Below are 26,877 nucleotides of genomic sequence, written 5' to 3'. Positions count from 1 at the left end.
TCACTTAACCTGTCTACATCCCTTTGCAGACTCTTTGTGTCCTCCTCACAGCTTACTTTCCCACCTAGCTTTGTATCGTCAGCAAACTTGGATACATTACACTCAGTCCCTTTATCTAAGTCATTAATATAAATTGTAAATAGCTGAGGCCCAAGCACCGATCCTTGCGGCACCCCACTGGTTACAGCCTGTCAACCTGAAAATGACCCATTTATCCCTACTCTTTTTGTTTGTTAACCAATCCTCGATCCACGCTAATATGTTACCCCCAACCCCATGAGCCCTTATCTTGTGTAACAACCTTTTATGTGGCACCTTATCAAATGCCTTTTGAAAATCCAAATATACGACACCCACTGGTTCCCCTTTATCTACGCTGCTAGTTACATCCTCAAAAACCTCTAATAAATTTGTCAAACACGATTTCCCTTTCATAAAACCATGTTGACTCTGCCTAATCATATTATGATTTTCTTAGTGCCCTGTTACCACGTCCTTAATAATGGATTCCAGCATTTTCCTGACGCCTGATGTCAGCCTAACTGGCCCGTAATTCCTTGTTTTCTCTCTCCCTCCTTTCTTGAATAGCGGGGTTACATTTGCTACCTTCCAATCCGCTGGGACCGTTCTAGAATCTAGGGAATTTTGGAAGATCACAACCAATGCATCCACTATCTCTGCAGCCACCTCTTTTAGAACCTTCAGATGTAGGCCATCAGGTCCAGGGGATTTATCGGCTTTTAGTCCCATTAGTTTCTCAAGTACTTTTTCTCTACTGATATTAATTACTTTAAGTTCCTCACTCTCATTAACCCCTTGGTTCCCCACTATTTCTGGAATGCTTTTTGTGTCTTCTACTGTTAAGACAGATACAAAATATTTGTTTAACGCATCTGCCATTTCCTGATTCCCCATTATAATTTCTCCTGTCTCAGCCTCTAAGGGACCAACGTTTACTTTTGCTAATCTCTTCCTTTTTACATACTTGTAGAAGCTCTTACAATCTTTTTATATTTCTTGATCATTTACTTTCATATTCTATTTTTATCAATTTTTTGGTCATCCTTTGCTGGTTTCTAAAACTCTCCCAATCCTCAGACATACTACTCTTCCTGGCAACATTATAAGCCTCTTCTTTTAATCTTATACTATCCTTAACTTCTTTAGTTAGCCACGGATGGATCACTTTAATTTAATTTCCCAATCTACCTTAGCCAACACACCCCTCAAAACTATTTAATTAGCTTTATTTAAGTTTAAGGCTCTAGTTTCGGATTTGAGTACGTCATTAAGTAACATTCGCGCCAGACGAGTGCCAGGCAATGACCATCTCCAACAAGAGAGAGTCTAACCACCTCCCCTTGACATTCAACGGCATTACCATCGCCGAATCCCCCACCATCAACATCCTGGGGGTCACCATTGACCAGAAACTTAACTGGACCAGCCACATAAATACTGTAGCTTTGTTACAAGCTCCTATTATTTCATGATTAATACTCTGTCCAACAGTATAGCCACCATTAGGAAGCCTATAAACTACTCCCACCAGTGTTTTCTGCCCCTTGTTATTTCTTATTTCCACCCAGACTGATCCCACTTCCTGATCCTCCGAGCCAAGATCCTTTCTCACCACTGTCCTCATCTCATCCTTTATTATCAGGGCTACACCCACTCCCTTTCCATTCTGCCTGTTACCAATCTTGGTCGCTTTGCAACCATGTCTCTGTAATGGCTTTTAGATCAAACCCATTTATCTCTATTTGTGCAACTAATTCATCTATCCTGTTATGAATACTCCGTGCATTCAGATAAAGGGCCTTTAATTTTGACTTTTTACCATTTTTTCCTGCTTTGACTTTATTTGCTGATGCACTATTATTGGTAAACTCTCTGTCCTTTCCTGCCACACTCTGCTTATCTTTACCCAAATCACTACACTGCTCTGTTGCCTTGACTTTTCTCATTAGATTTCTAAATTTCCTGCGAAGTGATGCATTTTGGCAGGAAGAATGAGGAGAGGCAAAATAAACTAAATGGTACAATTCTAAAGGGGGTGCAGGAACAGAGTGATCTGGGGGTATATGTGCACAAATCTTTGAAGGTGGCAGGGCAGGTTGCGAAAGTGGTTAAAAAAGCATACTGGATCCTGGGCTTTATAAATAGAGGCATAGAGTACAAAAGCTAGGAAGTTATCTTGAACCTTTATAAAACACTGGTTCGACCACAACTTAAGCATTGTGTCCAATTCTGGGCACCGCACTTTAGGAAGGATGTGAAGGCTTTAGAGAGGGTGCAGAAAAGATTAGAATGGTTCCAGGGATGAGGGACTTCAATTACGTGGATAGACTGGAGAAGCTGGGGTTGTTCTGCTTCGAGCAGAGACGATTAAGAGGAGATTTGAAAGAAGTGTTCAAAATCATGAAGGGCTTAGATAAAGTAAATAAAGAGAAACTGTCCCCATTGGCGGAAGGGTTGAGAACCAGAGGTCACAGATTTAAGGTCATTGGCAAAAGAACCACAGGCGACTTGAGGAAAAACATTTTTTTCGCAGTGAGTGGTTATGATCTGGAATGCGCTGCCTGAAAGGGCGGTGGAAGCAGATTCAGTCATGGCTTTCAAAAGGGAATTGGATAAATACTTGAAGGGAAAAAATTTGTCGGGCTACGGGCAAGGAGCGAGGGAATGGGACTAACTGAATTGCTCTTACAAAGAGCCGGCACAGGCTCGATGGGATGAATAGCCTCCTTCTGTGCTCTAACCATTCTATGATTCTATGGTGTCTCCTTATGTGGCTCGGTGTCAAATTTTGTCTGATAATCGCTTCTGTGAAGCGCCTTGGGACATTTTACTACGTTAATGGCGCTATATAAATGCAAGTTGTTGTCCTTGTGTGAATCATTCCCTTCGAATGTCTGTTGCATGGTCAGTGCTTGTGGAACGAGTACACGTGAGCAGGGTCTGATAAGGGGTTCACTTCACCATTCAACGAGGCCTTATCGTATCTATCGGTACGGATCACGAGTATTGTTCCTCTGTCTCCAAACAAAGGCACCGTCCTCTGGCCCTCTCAGATTATACAAGTTTCAGTCGAATCCGGTATCTCGAGCAAACAGGACTTTAGATGGTCCGAACCACAGATAGGTCACAAATAAAAGTTTGTTTGTGAGCTGCTGATTTTGTCCTTTGGACCCCACGCCCCGAGATTGGATGGAAACCAACTGCACATTGACATGAAGAGGTTGGAATTTACAACCATCGAAAATCACACCCACATGTCACCTATCCAGTCCCTGGGCCGCTCCACTTTATACCCATTTCCTCAAACTCTCAAATCGTTCATCGAATCTACAGCACAGAAACAGGCCATTCGGCCCAACAAGTCCATGCAGGTATTTATGCTCCAAAGGAGCCTCCTCCCTCCCTACTTCATCTCACCCTATCAGCATATCCTTCTATTCCTTTCTCCCTCATGTGTTTATCCAGCTTCCCCTTAAATGTATCTACACTATTCACCTCAACTACTCCTTGTGGGAGCGAGTTCCACATTCTCACCACTCTCTGGGTAAAGAAGTTTCTCCCGAATTCCCTATTGGGTTTATTAGTGAATATCTTATATTTATGACCCCTAGTTTTTGACTCCCCCACAAGTGGAATCATCTTCTCCACGTTTACCCTATCAAACCCTTTCATTATCTTAAAGACCTCTATCAGGTCACCCCTCAGCCTGTTCAATCTTTTCTGATGGGTATAACCTCTCAGTTCTGGTATGATCCTTGTAAATTATTTCTGCACCTTCTCCAGTGCCTCTATATCCTTTTTATAATATGGAGACCAGAACCGGAGATAATTCTTGGCGACACCTCCGGACACAACAGCGATAGTACTCTTAAGTGTATGTGCACTTACCCAGTGTCCAGACTCTATAGGAACACTGGGAACAGGAGGAGGCCATTCGGCCCCCCGGGCCTGTTCCGCCATTCATTTAGATCATGGCTAATCTGTACCTCAACTCCATTTACCTGCCTTTGCTCCGTATCCCTCGATGCCCTTTCCTAACAAAAATCTATCGATCTCAGTCTTGAAAGCTCCAATTGACCCCCAGCATCCACAGCCTTTTGGGGGAAGAGAGTTCCAGATTTCCACTCCCCTTTGTGTGAAGAAGTGCTTCCTGATTTCACTCCTGAACGGCCTCGCTCTAATTTTAAGGTTATTTCCCCTTGTTCTTGATTCTCCCACCAGAGGAAATAGTTTCTCTGAATCTACCCTATCGAATCCTTTTATCATCTTAAACACCTCGATTAGATCACCCCTAATACTCAAGGGATGGAATGAAGGAATTACAGTCTCCCCCTCTGTCAAGGTTGTGAGCATCCTAAGTGAAATATGATTGAACACCTTCAGCTGATTTCCCAGTTGGCACATTTAGTCCCACTCCCCTGCATTTTCCCCATCACCCTGCAATCTTTTCCTTTTCAAGTATTTATCCAATTCCCTTTTGAATGTTACTATTGAATCTTCCTCCACCACCCTTTCAGTGCAATCCAGACCGTAAAAACTTGCTGTGTTAAAAAAAAAATTCTCATCTCCCCCTCTGGCTCTTTTGCCAATTAAATCTGTGTCCTCTGGTTACCGACCCTCCTGCCACTGGAAACAGTTTCTCCTTATTTACTCTATCAAAACTCTTCATGATTTTGAACCCCTCTATTAAATCTCCCCTTAACCTTCTCTGCTCTAAGGAGAACAACCCCAGCTTCTCCAGTCTCTCCACGTAACTGAAGTCTCTCATCCCTGACTCCGTTGTGTATTAAATTTAAAGTCACAGGCCAGGGTTTACTTCTGATTGGGCGCCAATTGCACCAAGTAGAGTCTTGCCCTGCCGTTGGCCTTGATCTCCAGCTCCCACGGTGGCTTGGAGGATATCCTCACCACCCACTGCGGTTCTGAGCCCCATGGAACGAGACTATCCTGGGTTTCGTGCTTAGTCTGTGCTGAGTTTTTTGACTTAATGCGGGCCGGATTTTGCAGCGTTATTTCTGGTGCAGCAACTTCCAGTGACCCCACACACGCAGTCAAACAGCGGAAATCCGGAAGTTTCTCGACCAGCTGCCCTGCTCCTCCGGAAGCTCGGTGGGAACGACATCTCACCGGCCGGCTCTCCGATCGACTGGATGGAACGGCCCGCAGTTCCTGCACTGACCTGATGGACACGGACTAATCGCGCCAGAAAAAGTTACGTCAAGTTATTTAAGACTAAGCAAACTTTAAACAGCGTGGTAAATCTTAATGACGGCCAAACAACCTCTCTGGCTCTGAAAATTCACTTTATCAAGAGTGGAGTCTCACTCCTTCAGATTTTAATTGTTGCTGGAGATTTTTTTTTAAATGTTTAACTTTTATCTCTGTCTCCTAATTCAATATTTCTGACCCTTTCTTTATTTTGTTTCTGATCCTGATCTAACACTGAATTCACTATTCTAACTTACACTTCCTGGTTCTGAACTTTCGTTGCTCATCAGACGCTTTAATCTGGTTGGTTAAGGGGATAGACAGTTGCTTGCCCCGTTCACACAGGCCCCAGATGCCCTGTAGAGGGGTCCGCGCTGGATTCAGCGCACCGTGAGAGGAAACAGCCGTGAAAAAAAACAAGAAACGGGGATGGGTCAGTGCCGCTCAGAGGACAATCCAGACCAATGCTTCCGCTAAAAGGGCCAGCAAGTGAGCGTCAGATGAACAAATCGACACATTCAAGCACTGCAGCAACTCGCCAAGGCTTCGTCGACAGCACCTCCAAAAACCCCCGACCTCCACCACCTAGAAGGACAAGGGCAGCAGGCACATGGGAACAACACCACCTGCACGTTCCCCTCCAAGTCACACACCATCCCGACTTGGAAATAAATCGCCGTTCCTTCATCGTCGCTGGGTCAAAATCCTGGAACTCCCTTCCTAACAGCACTGTGGGAGAACCTTCACCACACGGACTGCAGCGGTTCAAGAAGGCGGCTCACCACCACCTTCTCAAGGGGCAACTGGTGATGGGAAATAAATGCCAGCCTCGCCACCGATGCCCACCTCCCGAGAAGGAATAATTTTTAAAATTCTATATGTGTATGGCGTCATTTCAGTGGTTTTACATGTTCTTGAAGCAGTCATGTGATAGAAATGGCAGTAGTTTCCTCGGACTTTCTGCCAAAGTTACACTGGTGGATCGGGAGTGGCCCCTGAGGAAATTCTGCACGCAAAAGATCCCAGGTTTCCAGCTTCATCAAACTGTGTGAAAACTACGTCTAAACAAACACAAGAACAACCGGCCAACAGTGAGGTGTAGTACAAATTTTACTTCAAGCACTGCAGAATTTACACCACATTCTAAAAACGTACAAACATCAAACACATATTCATCTTAGAAAAGCTGAAGGAGATTTCTCGCCAAGGAATCCAAAGCGTTTCGATTCCTTGCCGTTTAAACTTTTGCGGCTAATCTCTTAAAGGTGCGATCCGCTGGCCAGTGTTGAGTCAGCTGATGGGGGAGGGCGGTGGGAGTGTTGGAATTGGACTCAGGTGCCCGTGAACAAGGAAAGGGATGGGAAAAGAGAGAACAGCCAGCGTCTCAGGGGGATAGCATTTCTCACCTCTTGAGTCGGGAGGCGAAAGGGTTCGAGTCTCACCCCGGACAGTCCCGGTGGGCGGAGACTAGAATCTGGTCTCTGAATACCGGGGTGTCGTCCAGCGGGAGACTCGTGTCTGGACAGAGTGACCACTGGCTCAGGGGTAGTACTCCCGCGTCTTGAGTCACAAAGTGAAGGGTTTTGAAGACCACTCCCGACAGTCTCGGCGAGTGGAGATCGGACTGTCGGCTTGGAATACTGGGTTGAGGTCCAATGGGGGGGACTTATGTCCAATGGTTGTGGGTGCCCCAACCCACTCATGTAGGCTGGGCTCATTAGCCTTGGCGACAGGCCACCTAGGAGCTGGTACTCTGAAAAGAAAAACAACAGGAAACCACCTCAGCTACTCTTCCCTAGTAAGTGGTTCAGGATCCTCAGACTTGAGTTGGGACCTTCCCATGGGTCAGAACATAATGGACAGACTCAATGTTTGGCCTAGAGGGACCTCTAGGGCTGGCCTGATTGCCCATGAGGGGTCGAAGAGGATGTTTTTTAACAGAGGACTCCTGAATTGGCTATAAGTCTCTGTTTTACTTGCCTCTCTCAGGAGATTGGGACGGTGGGGTGGGGAGATGGGGGGATGGGGGGGGTGCTGGTGGGAGGGGGTTGGTTGGGCGGGGGGAGGAAAGGAGGGTTGGTATATGGGAATGAAATCAGCCAAAGGATGGGGACAAGCGTAATAAAGGCCTTTTCTCATCCTAGATACATGAATGAAATGAGTTCATTATTGTTGCTTGTGGAACTGAACCCCAGGATAAGTCGTTGCCTTCAAGAGAGGAGAAGGAGAGCCTCAAATCCTTAAAGCGATGGTCGCACATTATTGCAGCTTCACTCCAGCTACGGCACAACTACAAAAACGGTGCAAAGCAAATTCATTAAACATTTAAGAAGCAGGGAGACTGTAATAAGGCCCTTAAAATTTCTAACTGACAGTCCCATCCAACATGGGAACATTTCACTGCCTTTTGACCAATGGTGAGGAGAACTCGCCTCATCACTTTTAACCAGGGGTTGCCAACTCTGGATGTATTCCTGGAGGTTTCATCACATGACTTCCTCCCTCTAACTGCGCCGCCCGCCCCCCCCACTCTCTCTGGCCATTGGTCACCCGACATGTCCATCATTGTGACGCCCCGCCTTCCAGCCAATTGGAAAGCCAACAGACTCGTTGTTACCCAATTGGATGCTTCTTGGCTCAGTCAAACAGCCTTTTCTTCCCTCACCTCCTCCAACATTTTTATATTTAATTAGCAAAGGTTTTGAAAGAAAATACACATATTATTTAATGGCCCCTATGGGATTTTTGCTCGCAGCAGCGTTTGGGAGATTAATCTTCAATTCCTGGAGACTCCAGGACAATCCTGGAGGGTTGGCGACCTCTTTCCCGCAGCCCCTCAGGCCGAGGGCTTCTACTGCGGCTGAGGGGAGAGGGGCCGAGGAGCCTGAAGCAGACTCATTGCTGCCCCCAACGCTCCGCTGCTCAAACCAGGAGCGACAGCGTCGTCAGGGCAGCAGCGAGACCGGGTCGCCTTTCGCCCCCCCCCGTTCCGACCGCACGCGCGGTGACCTCTCGTTTCGTTCTCACGGCTCTCGGCCGCTCCTGAACCACGTGACGGTGGGGTTTTGCTGTGCGGCACCGTTTGGGCGTGTAACGACATTTCAAGAAAAGAAAAAAACGGCCATCCTGTTTGGGGTCAGGTCCCAGATCGAGTGGTGAGGAGCCCGCAAGAACAGAGTCTCCCGGGGTAGGGGTGGGGGGGTGGTGTAAGGGTGAGGGGAAAGGTCAGAGGGGAGCGATCAGCTTCGCCCCCCCCCACCCCTGCCTTCCTCTTGGTGATGGGCTGGGGTTGACAATTGTAAACAATTTTACAACACCAATTTTCACATCGTTCACCTGAGGAAGGGGGAAGCCTCCGAAAGCTTGTGAATTTAAAATAAAATTGCCGGACTATAACTTGGCGTTGTAAAATTGTTTACAGTTCCTCTTGGTGACCAGCGATGGGATGTATCGGCAGGAATGAGCCACAGGGAGAGGAGATTGAGGGGTGATCTAATCGAGGTGTTCAAGATGATTGAAGGATTTGAGAGGGTCGGTGGAGAGAAACTATTTCCTCTGGTGGGGGGGAGTCCAGAACAAGGGGGCAGAACCTTAAAATTAGAGCCAGGCCGTTCAGGGGTGATGTCAGGAAGCACTTCTTCACACAAAGGGGAGTGGGAATCTGGAACTCTCTCCCCCCAAAAAGCTGTTGAGGCCGGGGGTCAATTGAAAATTTCAAAACTGAGGGCGATAGATTTTTGTATCAAGGTTTACGGAGCCAAGGTGGGCGGATGGAGTTAAGATACAGATCAGCCATGATCCAATTAAATGGCGGAATAGGCTGGAGGGGCTGAATGGCCTCCTCCTGTCCCTATGTTCCCAAATCTTAGGCCAAGGGAAAGGGGATAAAAAGATTAAAATTAGGAAAGACTCACTGAAATACACCCGTTAAAAAAAAAAGCTAAAAAATAAAACTCTAATGAGGAAAAACATTTTTTTTTATACAAGAGGATCTAACCGACCTTACAGCCTTGAGAGGCTGGAGAATTGCGCTAATTTTGAAATATAATCCATCTGAGCTCTGTTTCTAATTGCTGTTAGGGTCATTAAAAGGAAAGAAAGAACTTGCATTTATATAGAACCTTTCACGACCTCAGGACGTCCCAAAACACTTTACAACCAATGAAGTACTTTTTTTGAAGTGTAGTCACTGTTGCAATGTAGGAAACGTGGCAGCCAATTTGCGCACAGCAAGATCCCACAATGTGATAAATGACCAAATCACCTGTTTAAGTTGCTGGTTGAGGGATATATATTGGCCCAGGACACCCGTGGGGGAGAACTCCCCCTTGCTCTTCTCCGAAATAGCGGCCGCGGGATCGTTTACGTCCACCTGAGAGGGCAGAGTCCATTAGACCGTAACATCTCACCCATGAATCCCATCGATCACCCGGGTACTATAACGCTCGCGTTTCAGGTCCGGGAAGGTGTGAAGATGCTAGTTTCTGTGTGGATCTGGGCGGTGACGATCCACACGCCCGAGTTACAGCACGGTGTCCGATACACACTCCAGTCCCGTTCATACATACAACATTTGCACAGTGCCCTGTTAGCGTGGATTTGTTGAATCTTTAAGTCTGACTCCGAGTGGTGATTTTTTTTCCCACAACAGCCCTGAGAATGGAGTGCTTGAACTGTGCTCGTTTAAATATACAAAACACACAAAAAAAAAATTAACTTAACCCCTCCCCCCCACCGCCTTATTTTTTAATAAGAAACTGTAGCCAAAGCACACGACCTCTGTAATCACTGATCAGAACAGGTAAGGTTCATTTTGCCAGACAGATAAGTACTATCAGCCTGATGGAGAAACACACTTCTGTTAAACCTTTCGGGAGTGGTGGAACAATCTTATCTGAGTTTCTCTTGACAGACTGACCCACCGTCACTGCCGTAGCAACACGGTGTTGTTACTGGGGGGGGTGGGGGAGACGCCATTTGTACAGGTTTCCGCATCAGTGACGCTCGTGATGCAGCCCGGTGACCACCTGAGGCCTCGTCTCTCTTCACCTAAAGCCCTAAGGACTGCGACTGTGCCTCAGAACCTTAAGATCGGCCGTGATCTTATTGAATGGCGGAGCAGGTTCGAGGGGCCGTGTGGCCTGCTCCTGCTCCTGTTTCTTAGGACGTCCCACAGCCAATGAAGTACTTTTCGAAGTGTAGTCGTTGCTGTAATGTAGGAAACGCGGCAGCCAATTTGCGCACAGCAAGATCCCACAAACAGCAATGTGACCATGACCGGATAATCTGTTTTTTTTTCAGTGATGTTGGTTGAGAGACACTGGGGAGAACTCCCCTGCTCTTCTTTGAAATAGTGGCCATGGGATCTTTTACGTGCACCTGAGAGGGGCAGACGGGGCCTCGGTTTAACGTCTCATCCGAAAGACGGCACCTCCGACAGAGCAGCGCTCCCTCAGTACTGCACTGAAAGTGTCACCCTGCATTATGTGCTCAAGTCTCTGGAGCAGGGCTTGAACCCACGACCTTCTGGCTCGGAGGTAAGAGTGCTGCCCACTGAAGGAAAAAAGAAAGAACTTGCATTTATATAGCGCCTTTCACGACCTCCCAAACTGCTTTACAGCCAATGAGGTACTTTTGAAGTGAAGTCACTGTTGTAATGTAGGGAAATGTCACTGAACCAAGACTGACACCTGGAGCTACGAGCCAGCAAGACAATCCTTTCCTGTTGCTGCAGGAAATGTTATTAGGAGGCAAGACTAGAACTACATCTGAACCCTTGCAATCTGACTCAGCAACCTGAGCTACCGTCTGCCCCTCATTTTCTTTCCTCATTCTCGGGGGGTGGGCGCCGCTGGCGAGGCCGGCATTTATTGCCCATCCCCTAGTTGCCCCTTGAGAAGGTGGTGGTGAGCCGCCTTCTTGAACCGCTGCAGTCCGTGTGGTGAAGGTTCTCCCACAGTGCTGTTAGGAAGGGAGTTCCAGGATTTTGACCCAGCGACGATGAAGGAACGGCCGATATATTTCCAAGTCGGGACGGTGTGTGACTTGGAGGGGAACGTGCAGGTGGTGTTGTTCCCATGTACCTGCTGCCCTTGTCCTTGTAGGTGGTGGAGGTCGCGGGTTTGGGAGGTGCTGTCGATATGCATTGACCCCCCTGCTGGAAACTGGGCAATGTTTGGACGCCGTATGTGAACGGATTGGGCTCGGCTGTGCTGCTTCCCCTTTTCCCAATTCCATCACCACCACGGTCAAGTCCCTGCCAACGCTCAGTGCATCGACACACACACACTGGTAGTGTAGTGTTTATGTTACCGGACTAATAATCCAGAGAATGCGAATCCCATCTGGAAATAATAATAATCGGTAAAAGTGACCATGAAGCTGTCGGATTGTCGTAAAAACCCAACTTGTTCATTAATGTCCTTTTAGGGAAGGAAACCAGCACCGTCCTTACCCGGTCTGGGCCTATATGTGACTCCAGTCCCACACCGACGTGGTTGACTCTTAACTGCTCTCTGAAATGGCCCAGCAAGTCACTCAGTTCATGGCAACTAAGGATGGGGCAATAAATGCCGGCCTTGTGAGCGACGCCCAGATCCCGAGAGGCAGAGAGTACAAAAGCAAGGAAGTTATGGTAATCCTTCATAAATCACTGGTTAGACCCCAGCTGGAGTATTGCATTCAATTGTGGGCATCAAACTTTAGAAAGGATGCCAAGGCCTTGGAGAGGGTGCAGAGGAGATTTACCAGAATGGTCCCAGGGATGAGGGACTTCAGTTACATGGAGAGACTGGAGAAGCTGGGGTTGTTCTCCTTAGAGCAGAGAAGGTTAAGGGGAGATTTGATAGAGGTGTTCAAAATCATGAAGGGTTTTGATAGAGTAAATAAAGAGAAACTGTTTCCAGTGGCAGGAGGGTCGGTAACCAGAGGACACAGATTTAAGGTGATCGGCAAAAGAACCAAGGGTGAGATGAGGAGACATTTTTTTTACGCAGCGAGTTGTTCTGATCTGGAATGCGCTGCCTGAAAGGGCGATGGAAGCAGATTCAATAATAACTTTCAAAAGGGAATTGGATAAATACTTGAAGGGGAGAAAACTTGCAGGACTCTGGGGAAAGAGTGGGGGGGGATTGGGACTAATTGGATAGCTCTTTCAAAGAGCCGGCACAGGCACGATGGGCCGAACGGCCTCCTTCTGTGCTGCATCATTCTATGATTCTATGAATAAAAAAAAGGGACGATCGCATGGAGAATGATCACGTAGTGGGATTATGGGAGGCTTACTGATGCAAGAGTCAACATCTGCAGCACAAGAGGGGAGACAAGCTGAATATGGAGATTGCATCATTGTGGACATCGACTGCAGGGACCCCACAGTGTGACCTGCCTGAGCTGAATCTGGGAGCTGGAGGTACCAGAAAAAGTGAAATAGTTACTCTCTTCCTGTCCATGCCATCTGCTGCTGAAACCCTCATCCGTGCTTTTCTTACCTCCAGACTCGACTATTCCAATGCTCTCCTGGCCGGCCTCCCACCTTCCACCCTCCGTAAACTTCAGCTCATCCAAAACTCTGCTGCCCGTATCCTAACTCGCACCGAGTCCCGTTCACCCATCACCCCCTGTGCTCGCTGACCGACACAGGCTCCCGGTCCTGGATTTCCTCGAATTTAAAATTCTCATTCTCCATTTCAAATCCCTCCGTGGCCTCGCCCCCTCCCTATCTCTGTAACTTCCTCCAGCCCTACAGCCCCGCCGAGATCTCTGCGCTCCTCCAATTCTGGCCTCTTGAGCATTCCCCCGCTCCCTTCGCTCCACCATTGGCGGCCGTGCCTTCAGCTGCCCGGGCCCTAAGCTCTGGAATTCCCTCCCTAAACCTCTCCGCCCCTCTCTCTCCTCCTTTAAGACGCTCCTTAAAACCTACCTCTCTGACCCTGCTATCTCCTTCTTTGGCTCGGTGTAAATTTTTGTCTGATTAACGCTCCCGTGAAGCGCCTTGGAGCGTTTCACTATGTTAAAGGCGCCGTATAAATGCAAGTTGTTGTTGTACCACTTCAAAATGGCTTCCAATCCGATTCTATAGAGACACGACTTGGAACAAAAAAAATATTGGGGTACGAAAAGTCGGAGGGTTGAGGATTGTGTCTTGTCAGAGAACTGTTCATGGAAGTCCAATGTGAAAATGGTGTAATGTTATTGTGTAATACACCTGTTTGAATAATATATTCCTTCTTAAAAAATAAACAAGCCCCTTGAACCACACGAAATATATTACAGCCTATCCAAAAACATACTCAAAAGCATTCATGACAGCAACGAGATGTTTCATGAGGAATTCACCCAGTCAGTTTGGGTCCAGTCAGCCATGTTTCTGAGTGATATCTCCAGATGTTAACCTGCATGCCAAACATCTGTTTTAACTGACAACGTCGCCGTTTCTCCAATTTAGTTATATTATTCTGTTTTCTTCAATGAATTGTCATCCGCAGCAAAGGTCAGAGTTCGAGCCTCGATCCTAAACACTCCCCACCCCCCGCCCACCCCTCCCACCCCGTCTGCCCTCTCCTTGGGGAGTGGCCAAAAGGTGGCAATTCCCAAGCTTTCAATGACGTCACATTCCCAAAAAACAAAATGGCTGCTCCTCGTGTCAAACAAGAGGACGTTCTTCGCGAAGCCGCTGCACAGCAGTTCCTGGACGGAGTAGGCCCGTTGCCCAGGAGATACAGGGAGCGAGGTTGGGTTAGGACATGTACTCCTCTTTGATAGTCAGTGGAATGGACTGGGGGACCAGGTTACTGCTGCTGCTACTGACCAGTCCGATAGCGATGGAGGCCCCCGGGGCTGGTGGGGTCAGTGTGGTCGTGCTCGCTTGCTGCGGCTGCTGTTGCATCTTCTTCTTGTTGATTTTTCTCTCTTTTGCCCGTCTGTTCTGGAACCAGATCTTCACCTGGGAGAGAGGGAGAGAAAAGTTTGTACAAGGCTCATCAAAAAAAACATTCTCCGCCACTCCAAACTCAAAATATCCACCCAGGATTTCTTGTTACTTTTCTTTGAGGAACTTTGTGCTCAAGGTGAGTGATGCTAGGAATAAAAGGCCCTCCCATTTCAGCATCAAACACTCCCTGGGCAGGTACAGCAGGTACGGATTACATACAGAGTAAAGCTCCCTCCACACTATTCCTCTTCACTCAGAGGGTGGTGAACCTTTGGAATTCTCTACTCCAGAGGACTGTGGATGCTGAGTCGTTGAATATATTCAAGGCTGAGATAGATAGATTTTTGGACTCTAAGGGAATCAAGGGATATGGGGATCGGGCAGGATAGTGGAGTTGAGGTCGAAGGTCAGCGGTGATCTGATTAAATGGCGGAGCAGCTCAAGGGGCCGAATGGCCGACTCCTGCTCCTATTTCTAAAGCTTCAATAAATATGTCAAGAGAAAAAGATTAGTGAAGACAAACGTAGGTCCCTTACAGTCAGAAATGGGGGAAATTATAATGCGGAACAAAGAAATTGCAGAACAATTAAACACATACTTTGGTTCTGTCTTCACAAAGGAGGACACAAATAACCTCCCAGAAATGTTAGGGAACCAAGGGTCTAGTGAGAGGGAGGAACTGAAGGAAACCAGTATTAGTAAAAAAATAGAGCTAGGGAAATTAATGGGGCGAAAAGCTGACAAATCCCCAGGACCTGATAATCTACATCCCAGAGTACTAAAGGAAGTGGCCCTGGAAATAGTGGATGTATTGGTGATCATCTTCCAAAATTCTATAGACTCTGGAACAGTTCCTACAGATTGGAGGGTGGCAAATGTAACCCCACTATTTAAAAATGGAGGGAGAGAAAAAACAGGGAATTACAGACCAGTTAGCCTAACATCAGTAGTGGGGAAAATGCTAGAGTCCATTATAAAAGATGTGATAACAGAACACTTGAAGGGCATTAACGGGATTGGACAAAGTCAGCATGGATTTATGAAAGGGAAATCATGCTTAACAAATCTAGTGGAGTTTTTTGAGGATGTAACTAGTAGAATAGATAGGGGAGAACCAGTGGATGTGGTGTATTTGGGTTTTCAAAAGGCTTTTGATAAGGTCCCACACAAGAGGTTAGTGTGCAAAATTAAAGCACATGGGATTGGGGGGAATATACTGGCATGGATTGAGAATTGGTTGACAGACAGGAAACAGAGAGTAGGAATAAACGGGTCTTTTTCGGGGTGGCAGGCAGTGACTAGTGGGGTACCGCAGGGATCAGTGCTTGGGCCCCAGCTATTCACAATATATATCAATGATTTGGATGAGGGAACTAAATGTAACATTTCCAAGTTTGCAGATGACACAAAGCTGGGGTGGAATGTGAGCTGTGAGGAGGATGCAAAGAGGCTCCAATGTGATTTAGACAAGTTGGGTGAGTGGGCAAGAACATGGCAGATGCAGTATCACGTGGATAAATGTGAGGTTATCCACTTTGGTTGTAAAAACAGAAGGACAGATTATTATCTGAATGGTGATAGATTGGGAAAAGGGGAGGTGCAACGAGACCTGGGTGTCCTTGTACACCAGTCACTGAAAGCGAGCATTCAGGTGCAGCAAGCAGTTAGGAAGGCGAATGGTATGTTGGCCTTCATTGCAAGAGGATTTGAGTACAGGAGCAGGGATGTCTTCATGCAGTTATACAGGGCCTTGGTGAGACCACATCTGGAGTATTGTGTGCAGTTTTGGTCTCCTTATCTGAGGAGGGATGTCCTTGCCATGGAGGAAGTGCAACGAAGGTTTACCAGACTGATTCCTGGGATGGCAGGACTGACATATGAGGAGAGATTGGGTCGACTAGGCCTATATTCACTCGAGTTTAGAAGAATGAGAGGTGATCTCATCGAAACATATAAAATTCTAACAGGACTAGACAGACTAGATGCAGGGAGGATGTTCCTGATGTCTGGGGAGTCCAGAACCAGGGGTCACAGTCAGGGGTATGCCATTTAGAACCGAGATGAGGAGAAATTTCTTCACTCAGAGGGTGGTGAACCTGTGGAATTCTCTACCACAGAAGGCAGTGGAGGCCAAGTCATGAGATGTATTCAAGAAGGAGATAGATATATTTCTTAATGCTAAAGGGATCAAGGGATATGGGGAAAAAGCGGGAGCAGGGTACTGAGTTAGACGATCAGCCATGATCATTTTGAATGGCGGAGCAGGCCCGAAGGGCCGAATGGCCTACTCTTCCTCCTATTTTCTATGTTTCTATGTTTCTTATGTTCTCCCAGGACAGGTACAGCACGGGTTAGATACAGAGTAAACGCCCTCGACATTGTTAATTGTATCCATATGGCTTATATCAATTAGTGTTAATTGTATTCAGGTGGTGAGTATCAATTGGGGACGCTCTTGTACTTTTTTTATTCGTTCATGGGATGTGGGCGTCGCTGGCAAGGCCAACATTTATTGCCCATCCCTAATTGCCCCTTGAGAAGGTGGTGGTGAGCCGCCTTCTTGAACCGCTGCAGTCCGTGTGGTGACGGTTCTCCCACAGTGCTGTCAGGAAGGGAGTTCCAGGATTTTGACCCAGCGACGATGAAGGAACGGCGATATATTTCCAAGTCGGGATGGTGTGTGACTTGGAGGGGAACGTGCAGGTGGTGTTGTTCCCATGCGCCTGCTGCTCTTGTCCTTCTCAGTGCTGGAGGGCGCGGATTTGGGAGGTGCTGTCGAAGAAGCCTTGGCGAGTTGCTGCAGTGCATCCTGTGGATGGTACACACTGCAGCCACTGTACGCCGGTGGTGAAGGGAGTGAATGTTTAGGGTGGTGGATGGGGTGCCAATCAAGCGGGCTGCTTTGTCATGGATGGTGTCGAGCTTCTTGAGTGTTGTTGGAGCTGCACTTATCCAGGCAAGTGGAGAGTATTCCATCACACTCCTGACTTGTGCCTTGTAGATGGTGGAAAGGCTTTGGGGAGTCAGGAGGTGAGTCACTCGCCACAGAATACCCAGCCTCTGACCTGCTCTTGTAGCCACAGTATTTATATGATTGGTCCAGTTAAGTTTCTGGTCAATGTGACCCCCAGGATGTTGATGGTGGGGGATTCGGCGATGGTAATGCCGTTAAATGTCATGGGGAGGTGGTTAGACTCTATCTTGTTGGAGATGGTCATTGCCTGGCACTTGTCTGGTGCGAATATTACTTGCCACTTATCAGCCCAAGCCTGGATGTTGTCCAGGTCTTGCTGCATGCAGGCACGGACTGCTTCATTATCTGAGGGGTTGCGAATGGAACTGAACACTGTGCAATCATCAGCAAACATCTCCATTTCTGACCTTATGATGGAGGGAAGGTCATTGATGAAGCAGCTGAAGATGGTTGGGCCTAGGACACTGCACTGAGGAACTCCTGCAGCAATGTCCTGGGATTGAGATGATTGGCCTCCAACAACCACTACCATCTTTCTTTGTGCTAGGTATGACTCCAGCCACTGGAGAGTTTTCCCCTTGATTCCCATTGACTTCAATTTTACTGGGGCTCCTTGGTGCCACACTCGGTCAAATGCTGCCTTGATGTCAAGGGCAGTCACTCTCACCTCACCTCTGGAATTTAGCTCTTTTGTCCATGATTGGACCAAGGCTGTAATGAGGTCTGTAGCCGAGTGGTCCTGGCGGAACCCAAACTGAGCACGGGTGAGCAGGTTATTGGTGAGTAAGTGCCGCTTGATAGCACTGTCGATGACACCTTCCATCACTTTGCTGATGATTGAGAGTAGACTGATGGGGCGGTGATTGGCCGGATTGGATTTGTCGTGCTTTTTGTGGACAGGACATACCTGGGCAATTTTCCACATTGTCGGGTAGATGCCAGTGTTGTAGCTGTACTGGAACAGCTTGGCTAGAGGCGCAGCTAGTTCTGGAGCACAAGTCTTCAACAGTATAGCCGGGATGTTGTCGGGGCCCATAGCCTTTGCTGTATCCAGTGCACTCAGCCGTTTCTTGATATCATGTGGAGTGAATCGAATTGGTTGAAGCTGGGCTTTTGTGATGGTGGGGATATCGGGAGGAGGCTGAGATGGATCATCCACTCGGCACTACTGGCTGAAGATGGTTGCAAACGCTTCAGCCTTGTCTTTTGCACTCACGTGCTGGACTCCGCCATCATTGAGAATGGGGATGTTTGCAGAGCCTCCTCCTCCCATTAGTTATTTAATTGTCCACCACCATTCACGACTGGATGTGGCAGGACTGCAGAGCTTTGATCTGATCCGTTGGTTGTGGAATCGCTTAGCTCTGTCTATAGCATGTTGCTTCCGCTGTTTAGCAGGCATGTAGTCCTGAGTTGTAGCTTCACCAGGTTGGCACCTCATTTTTAGGTACGCCTGGTGCTGCTCCTGGCATGCTCTTCTGCACTCCTCATTGAACCAGGGTTGATCCCCTAGCTTGTTGGTAATGGTAGAGTGAGGAATATGCCGGGCCATGAGGTTACAGATTGTGCTGGAATACAATTCTGCTGCTGCTGATGGCCCACAGCGCCTTGTGGATGCCCAGTTTTGAGCTGTTAGATCTGTTCTGAATCTATCCCATTTAGCACGGTGGTAGTGCCACACAACACGTTGGATGGTGTCCTCAGTGCGAAGACGGGACTTCATCTCCACGAAGACTGTGCAGTGGTCACTCTTACCAATACTGTCATGGACAGGTGCATCTGTGACAGGTAGATTGGTGAGGATGAAGTCAAGTAGGTTTTTCCCTCGTGTTGATTCGCTCACCACCTGCCACAAGCCCAGTCTGGCAGCTATGTCCTTCAGGACTCGGCCAGCTCGGTCAGTAGTGGTGCTACCGAGCCACTCTTGGTGATGGACATTATAGTCCCCCACCCAGAGTACATTCTGTGCCCTTGCTACCCTCAGTGCTTCCTCCAAATGGTGCTCAACATGGAGGAGGACTGATTCATCAGCTGAGGGAGGACGGTAGGTGGTAATCAGGAGGAGTTTTCCTTGCCCATGTTTGACCTGATGCCATGAGATTTCATGGGGTCTGGAGTCAATGTTGAGGACTCCCAGGGCCACTCCCTCCTGACTGTATATCACTGTACCGCCACCTCTGGCCGGACATACCCAGGGATGGTGATGGAAGAGTCTGGGACGTTGGCTGAAAGGTATGATTCTGTGAGTATGGCTATGTTAGGCTGTTGCTTGACTAGTCTGTGGGACGGCTCTCCCGATTTTGGCACAAGTCCCCAGATGTGTCCGGTGCTTCGTGGTCCGTCCGGTTTTATTCTTATTGTGACTTTCTGTAGCGAGATTGTACAACTGAGTGGCTTTTTAGGCCATTTCAGAGGGTGATTGAGAATCAATCACATTGCTGTGGGTCAGGAGTGACATCTCGGCCAGACCGGGTAAGGACGGCAGGTTTCCTTCCCTAAAGGACATTGGTGAACCAGATGGGTTTTTACGACAATAGCCGCCATTACCGATACTAGTTTTTTTTAATTCTAGATTTTTTATTTAATTAATTGAATTTAAATTCCCCAGCTGCCATATCAGGATTTGAACTCATGACTCTGAATTATTACTTCAGGCCTCTGGATTACTAGTCCAGTAACATAACCACTATGCTACTATACCTGATTTCCATTCATATGAAAGCTTATCTAGGGTGTGGTGTGTGTAATATTGAATAAAGTCTTGGAAGCAACTGAAGACCAGGCTCTAGTATTCTATCCTTCACCCCCGGGCTATCCAGTTTATTAAAGATACAGAGTAAAGCTCCCTCTACACTGTCCCATCAAACACTCCCAGGGCAGGTACAGCACGGGTTAGATACAGAGTAAAGCTCCCTCTACACTGTCCCATCAAACACTCCCAGGACAGGTACAGCACGGATTAGATACAGAGTAAAGCTCCCTCTACACTGTCCCATCAAACACTCCCAGGGCAGGTACAGCACGGGTTAGATACAGAGTAAAGCTCCCTCTACACTGTCCCATCAAACACTCCCAGGACAGGTACAGCACGGATTAGATACAGAGTAAAGCTCCCTCTACACTGTCCCATCAAACACTCCCAGGGCAGGTACAGCACGGGTTAGATACAGAGTAAAGCTCCCTCTACACTGTCCCATCAAACACTCCCAGGGCAGGTACAGCACGGATTAGATACAGAGTAAAGCTCCCTCTACACTGTCCCATCAAACACTCCCAGGGCAGGTACAGCACGGGTTAGATACAGAGTAAAGCTCCCTCTACACTGTCCCATCAAACACTCCCAGGGCAGGTACAGCACGGGTTAGATACAGAGTGAAGCTCCCTCTACACTGTCCCATCAAACACTCCCAGCGCAGGTACAGCACAGGTTAGATACAGAGTAAAGCTCCCTCTACACTGTCCCATCAAACACTCCCAGGGCAGGTACAGGGTTAGATACAGAGTAAAGCTCCCTCTACACTGTCCCATCAAACACTCCCAGGGCAGGTACAGCACGGGTTAGATACAGAGTAAAGCTCCCTCTACACTGTCCCATCAAACACTCCCAGGGCAGGTACAGCACGGGTTAGATACAGAGTAAAGCTCCCTCTACACTGTCCCATCAAACACTCCCAGGGCAGGTACAGCACGGGTTAGATACAGAGTAAAGCTCCCTCTACACTGTCCCATCAAACACTCCCAGGGCAGGTACAGCACGGGTTAGATACAGAGTAAAGCTCCCTCTACACTGTCCAATAACGTCTGTCAGTCCTCCAAGAAGAGCGCCACCTACTGCCCCAGTATGAAGTTCTTCCATTTCCCCCAATTAAATCCTGCAGTCTCTCTGAGTGAGAATGTTCATTTCGGTCTTGAAATTACTCTGTGCTGATATTGATTGTTCAAAGAATTAACAGAGGCAGTTAACCTGTTTAATTTGGAATTGATTAACATCTCCGTCAAAATACCTGACAACCATATGTTGTTTGTATACTATCCTTCACTCATTGAATGTTGCCTCTGAGTCAGGAGTTCTGGGGTGGGGGAGGGCGGTTACAGTTCCATAGTTTCCAGACACCCTCCAGTACCTCACCCAACTGGCCAGACTTTCAAATCAGAACCAAGACAGTGATCGGCAGCAAGCTATTTGACCCTGGAGGGCATCATAGCTAAACCTCAGCCTGACATCAGCCAATGTCCACACATGCACTAACACACACAAGGACACACACAAATACACGCACTAATACACATGTACACACATGCACACACACAACCACATGCATAAATACACACAGATGCAGACACACACACAAACGCGTATGCCACATGCGCACAGACAGATGCACACGCAAATGCACACATACACACACACACCGGACACACACACAAAAGCGTATACGCGCACACGCACGGACACACACAAACTCACACAGATGTGCACATACATATGCACACACATACGTACACACACATCCACACATGAACACGCATACTCACGCACACTTGTGACCTGCCTGGCCTGTGTGTCTCAGCACGTCACTGGCAATAGTTTGCTTCAATTTAAATCCGTCTACGCATAAACGAAACACACTCACCTGCCGTTCAGACAGTCCTAATGAAAGTGCCAACTCTGATTTCCTGCGAATAGTAATGTACTTGCTGTAGTGGAATTCTTTCTCCAACTCCAGCCTTTGGTGGTCTGTGTAGACAACTCGATACTTGTCTTTCGTTCTGGTTTTGCCTGGTGATAAATAGCAAGGATAAATTGGATTCATCAAACGAGCCAAGAATGGCCTTGAACACACGAGAATCTCCAACTTGCAACCAGTGGAATATATCCTGAGCCAGTGCTGTCCAATACATCAACCACTGGCCAGATGTGGATAATTGGAAATCCAGATGTGGCTAATTGCATTTAGGAACATAGAGACGTAGGAACAGGAGGAGGCCATTCAGCCCCTCGAGCCTCTTCCGCCATTCAATTAGATCATGGCTGATCTGTATCTTAACTCCATCTACCTGCCTTGGTTCTGTAACCCTTAATACCCTCGCCCAACAAATTTCTGATTAGTAAATAAATAATAATTAATATTATTTATTCACTAATCAGAAATTTGTTGGGCAAGGGTATAATAATAATTAATATTAATGAGTAATAGACACCCTCGTTGGTCATGTGGTCTCAATGGTCATATTCGCTCGGTATACGCATGTGAACTTTAACCTTTCTGTGCGTTGGTTGGTAAAATGGTGAGAGAGAAAGCAGAGTACACGAGTGTTTTATGATCATTGCGGCTGCTTTACTTTGTTGGTTACTGAATGGTGGGAGATGTTTGTTCAGTGATGTAAACGTGTGAAGTACATTTACCCAAATTGTGTGAGGCGTGTCCGACTAAAATGAGAGCATTGGTCGTCAACAATTTCCACTGGACAACACCTTTCGGACCTAAGAAAGAAAGACTTGCATTTATCTCACCCCTTTAATGACCTCAGGACGTCCCAAAGCGCTTTACAGCCAATGAAGTACTTTCAAAGTGCAGTCACTGTTGCAATGCAGGAAACGCGGCAGCTAATTTTCGCAGAGCAAGATCCCACAAACAGCAATGAGACTGAATAATCTGTTTTTAGTGATGTTGGTTGAGGGATAATTATTGGCCCAGGACACAGGGGAGAACTCCCCTACTCTTCTTCAAAATAGTGCCATGGGATCTTTTACGTCCGCCTGAGAGGGCACTCCCTCGGTACCGCACTCCCTCAGTACCGCACTCCCCCGGTACCGCACTCCCCCGGTACAGCACTCCCCCGGTACAGCACTCCCCCAGTACAGCACTCCCTCGGTGCAGCACTCCCTCGGTACCGCACTCCCTCGGTGCAGCACTCCCTCGGTACCGCACTCCCTCGGTACCGCACTCCCTCGGTGCAGCACTCCCTCGGTACAGCACTCCCTCGGTACTGCACTCCCTCGGTACTGCACTCCCTCGGTGCAGCACTCCCTCGGTGCAGCACTCCCTCGGTACTGCACTCCCTCGGTGCAGCACTCCCTCGGTACCGCACTCCCTCGGTACCGCACTCCCTCGGTACCGCACTCCCTCGGTACAGCACTCCCTCGGTACCGCACTCCCTCGGTACCGCACTCCCTCGGTACCGCACTCCCTCGGTACCGCACTCCCTCGGTACCGCACTCCCTCGGTGCAGCACTCCCTCGGTGCAGCACTCCCTCGGTACTGCACTCCCTCGGTGCAGCACTCCCTCGGTACCGCACTCCCTCGGTACCGCACTCCCTCGGTACCGCACTCCCCCGGTGCAGCACTCCCCCGGTACTGCACTCCCTCGGTACCGCACTCCCTCGGTACAGCACTCCCCCGGTACCGCACTCCCTCGGTACTGCACTCCCCCGGTACCGCACTCCCTCGGTACCGCACTCCCTCGGTACAGCACTCCCCCGGTACAGCACTCCCCCGGTACTGCACTCCCTCGGTACTGCACTCCCTCGGTACAGCGCTCCCTCGGTACTGCACTCCCTCGGTACAGCACTCCCCCGGTACCGCACTCCCTCGGTACCGCACTCCCCCGGTACCGCACTCCCTCGGTACCGCACTCCCCCGGTACCGCACTCCCCCGGTACAGCACTCCCTCGGTGCAGCACTCCCTCGGTGCAGCACTCCCTCGGTACCGCACTCCCTCGGTGCAGCACTCCCCCGGTACAGCACTCCCTCGGTACCGCACTCCCCCGGTACCGCACTCCCTCGGTACCCGCACTAGATTATGGCCGAGGTCTTGACTTTGTGCGCCTGTGATAGTGAATCGGTGATACATCCCTCCCGGTTTTTATGACCCCGTTTCCTTCACCCACCCCAGGATGGGTCGAGGAGCAATATTTTCTTTTTATTAAAAGAAGAAATGCAAAAATAAACAGGTTTGATGCTGGAGAGCCTGTGGTAATGGAGGAGGAGGAGGTGAACCACATCGATCCAGCTGTGCGACCACTGGAAACTATGTCTGCCCAGCGAGGGCCAAACCACAGGCTTGAGCAATGAATCACTGCCTGGCGAAGGAGCGCAGTGTTTATGTGCGTTAACTTGGGTTAACTCTGAGTTAAGGCAGCCCCAGCACTGGATTGGCACAGATCCCTTGGCATAACACCTAAAACAGCATGCCCATTCGTTTGTGGGTCTCTGTGCTTATCTGGGCAAAGCAAGAAAGGCAACGTGCCATCCTCAGTCTGGCGTGTCACTCAAACCTTCAGCACAGTGCCCGGTTTAGAGACGGACATTCCGAGTGGGTGGGGGTTACCAACCCTCCAGGATTGTCCTGGAGCCTCCAGGAATTAAAGATTAATCCCCTGGGCACTGCTGCCAGCAAAAACCCGGGAGTAACATCATAGGGGCACGAAACAAAATTGTTTTATTTAAAATACTGGGGGAGGGGGAAGGCTATTTGGCTGTGTGGGGCGGTTGGAGACGGGAGGTCTTGTGATTAAACCTCCAGGAAAATGTCCTACCATAGTTGGCAACCCTATGAGTGAGCTTTCTGGAACCAGTCACGAAAGGTCTGGTTTTATGAAATAAAAGTCACCTCTATGTTTTCTGACGGGGAGACATCACTTGTTGTATTTTAAATTAATTGTCGTATTTGATAATATTTTAAATGTTGTTGGCACCAACCCAGAACTGCTTGGCCTAGACGCCACACAAAAAAAAGAAAATGATTAGGGAATTTAGTCAGAATTTCCTCAGCGAAAGCATGTCCAACGTATACACTAATCTACTGGTGACAGCTCTGGCTCAGTGGGCAGCACTCTCACCTCTTAGGATGGAAGGTTAAGGGTTCATAATCCCACTCCAGACACTTGGGCACATAATCTAGGCTGCTACTCCCAGTGCAGTCAGGTGTTAATCCGAGGCCCCGTCTGCCCTCTCAGATGGGTGTCAAAGATCCCAAGGCCACCGTTTCGAAGAAGAGCAGGAGAGTTCTCCCTCGTGTCCTGGCCAACATTTATTCCTCAAGTGACATCACTAAAACAGATTATGGAAAACAGATGTGGAAGGAGATTAAATGGGTGGGGAGAGTCCATAATAGGGGAGAGTGTACATGGGCTGTGGGAGGAGATTAAATGGGTGGGGAGAGTCCGTGATAGGGGAGAGTGTACATGGGCTGTGGGAGGAGATTAAATGGGTGGGGAGAGTCCATGATAGGGGAGAGTGTATATGGGCTGTGGGAGGAGATTAAATGGGTGGGGTTTAATTCCTAGTATCTAGATAAACATTAACCTGACCACATATTGTAAGTCCCAATGGGTTGGAAGGTAATGGACAGGGGATTTGAATGGGGACACAAGTGGAAGATGCAATTTAATGCTGAACAATGTAAGGAATTATGTTAAATGGGAGGATAAACTCGATGGAAATGTGTGGCAAAACAGACAGATTTAAGATTGCAAATACATAATGCCTTAAAAGTGAGAGCAGAGGCAAATAAAGTCATAAAAAGCCAATAGCATTTTGGAATTGATTCATAGAGCACAAGAGCAAAGAGGTCATGATACACTTGTATCAGATTAAGCTACAGTTCGAGAACTGTTTTGGATGCCATTTTACAGAAAGGATATTAAAGCCACGGAGAGCGTACAGCATAGATTCACCAGGATGAGGCCAGGGATGGGAAACTATAGTAACAAGGAGAGATTTTGCATAGAATTACATAGAATGCACAGCACAGAAACAGGCCATTCGGCCCAACAGGTCCATGCTGGTGTTTATGCTCCACATAAGCCTCCTCCCTCCCTACTTCATCTCACCCGATCAGCATATCCTTCTATTCCTTTCTCCCTCATGTGTTTATCCAGCTTCCCCTTAATGCATCTATGCTATTCACCTCAACTACTCCAAATTGTAGCGAGTTCCACATTTTAATCACTCTGGGTAAAGAAGTTTCTCCTGAATTCTTTATTGGATTTAGTGACTATTTTATATTTATGGCCTCTAGTTCTGGTCTCCCCCACAATTACACAGAATGCACAGCACAGAAACAGGCCATTCGGCCCAACAGGTCCAAGCTGGTGTTTATGCTCCACACGAGCCTCCTCCCTCCCTACTCCATCTCACCCTATCAGCATAGGGAACATCTTCTCTACATTTATCCTATCAAACCCTTTCATAATCTTAAAGACCTCTATCAGGTCTCACCTCAGCCTTCTCTTTTCAAGAGGAAAGAGCCCCCAGCCTGTTCAATCTTTCCTGATAGGTATAACCTCTCAGTTCTGGGTGTCATCCTTGTGAATCTTTTTTGCACCTTCTCCAGTGCCTCTATATCCTTTTTTATTATATGGAGACCAGAACTGTTCACAATACTCCAAGTGTGGTCTACTGGGACTCTTTACACTGGAGCAGAGAAGGGTAAGAGGAGATTTAATTGAGAATTTTAAATCTTGAAGGGCTTTGATAGGGAAAGACGATGTCCTGTGTTTGGGGAGTCACCTTTGTTGTCATGAAGAGAGGGAGGAGAGAGATCCGGAGAAATAGTTTTACACAGAGGGTTGTTGGAACATGCAACGTTTTGCCACAAGGAACGGTTGAGACAGAGACCACTGCATCTTTAAAAGGAAAGCAAATAAACATTTGAAGCCGAGGAAGATACGGGGCTATGGGGAGAGCAAGGGGCAGTGGGATTATTTTCGGATTGCTCCAGCATAGAGCTGGCACAG

The 26,877-nt window shown here is 48.0% G+C and overlaps 1 protein-coding gene across 1 annotated transcript in view; it reads right to left on the bottom strand.

Moving 5' to 3' along the window:
* Positions 1 to 13,966: 13,966 nt before the first annotated feature.
* Positions 13,967 to 26,877, bottom strand: part of cdx1b (caudal type homeobox 1 b) — an 80,142-nt gene continuing 67,231 nt past the window's right edge. Inside the window, exons 2-3 of the mRNA XM_067995763.1 lie at positions 21,770 to 21,915; positions 13,967 to 14,173 (exon numbers count right to left, since the gene is read on the bottom strand). Of these exons, the coding sequence (XP_067851864.1) occupies positions 13,967 to 14,173; positions 21,770 to 21,915 (353 nt within the window). The remainder of the gene's footprint in view (positions 14,174 to 21,769; positions 21,916 to 26,877) is intronic.

This window comes from Heptranchias perlo, chromosome 14 (genome assembly GCF_035084215.1).
Source record: "Heptranchias perlo isolate sHepPer1 chromosome 14, sHepPer1.hap1, whole genome shotgun sequence".
Classification (NCBI taxonomy): Eukaryota; Metazoa; Chordata; class Chondrichthyes; order Hexanchiformes; family Hexanchidae; genus Heptranchias; species Heptranchias perlo.
This window is presented reverse-complemented; position numbering and strand designations above follow the sequence as displayed.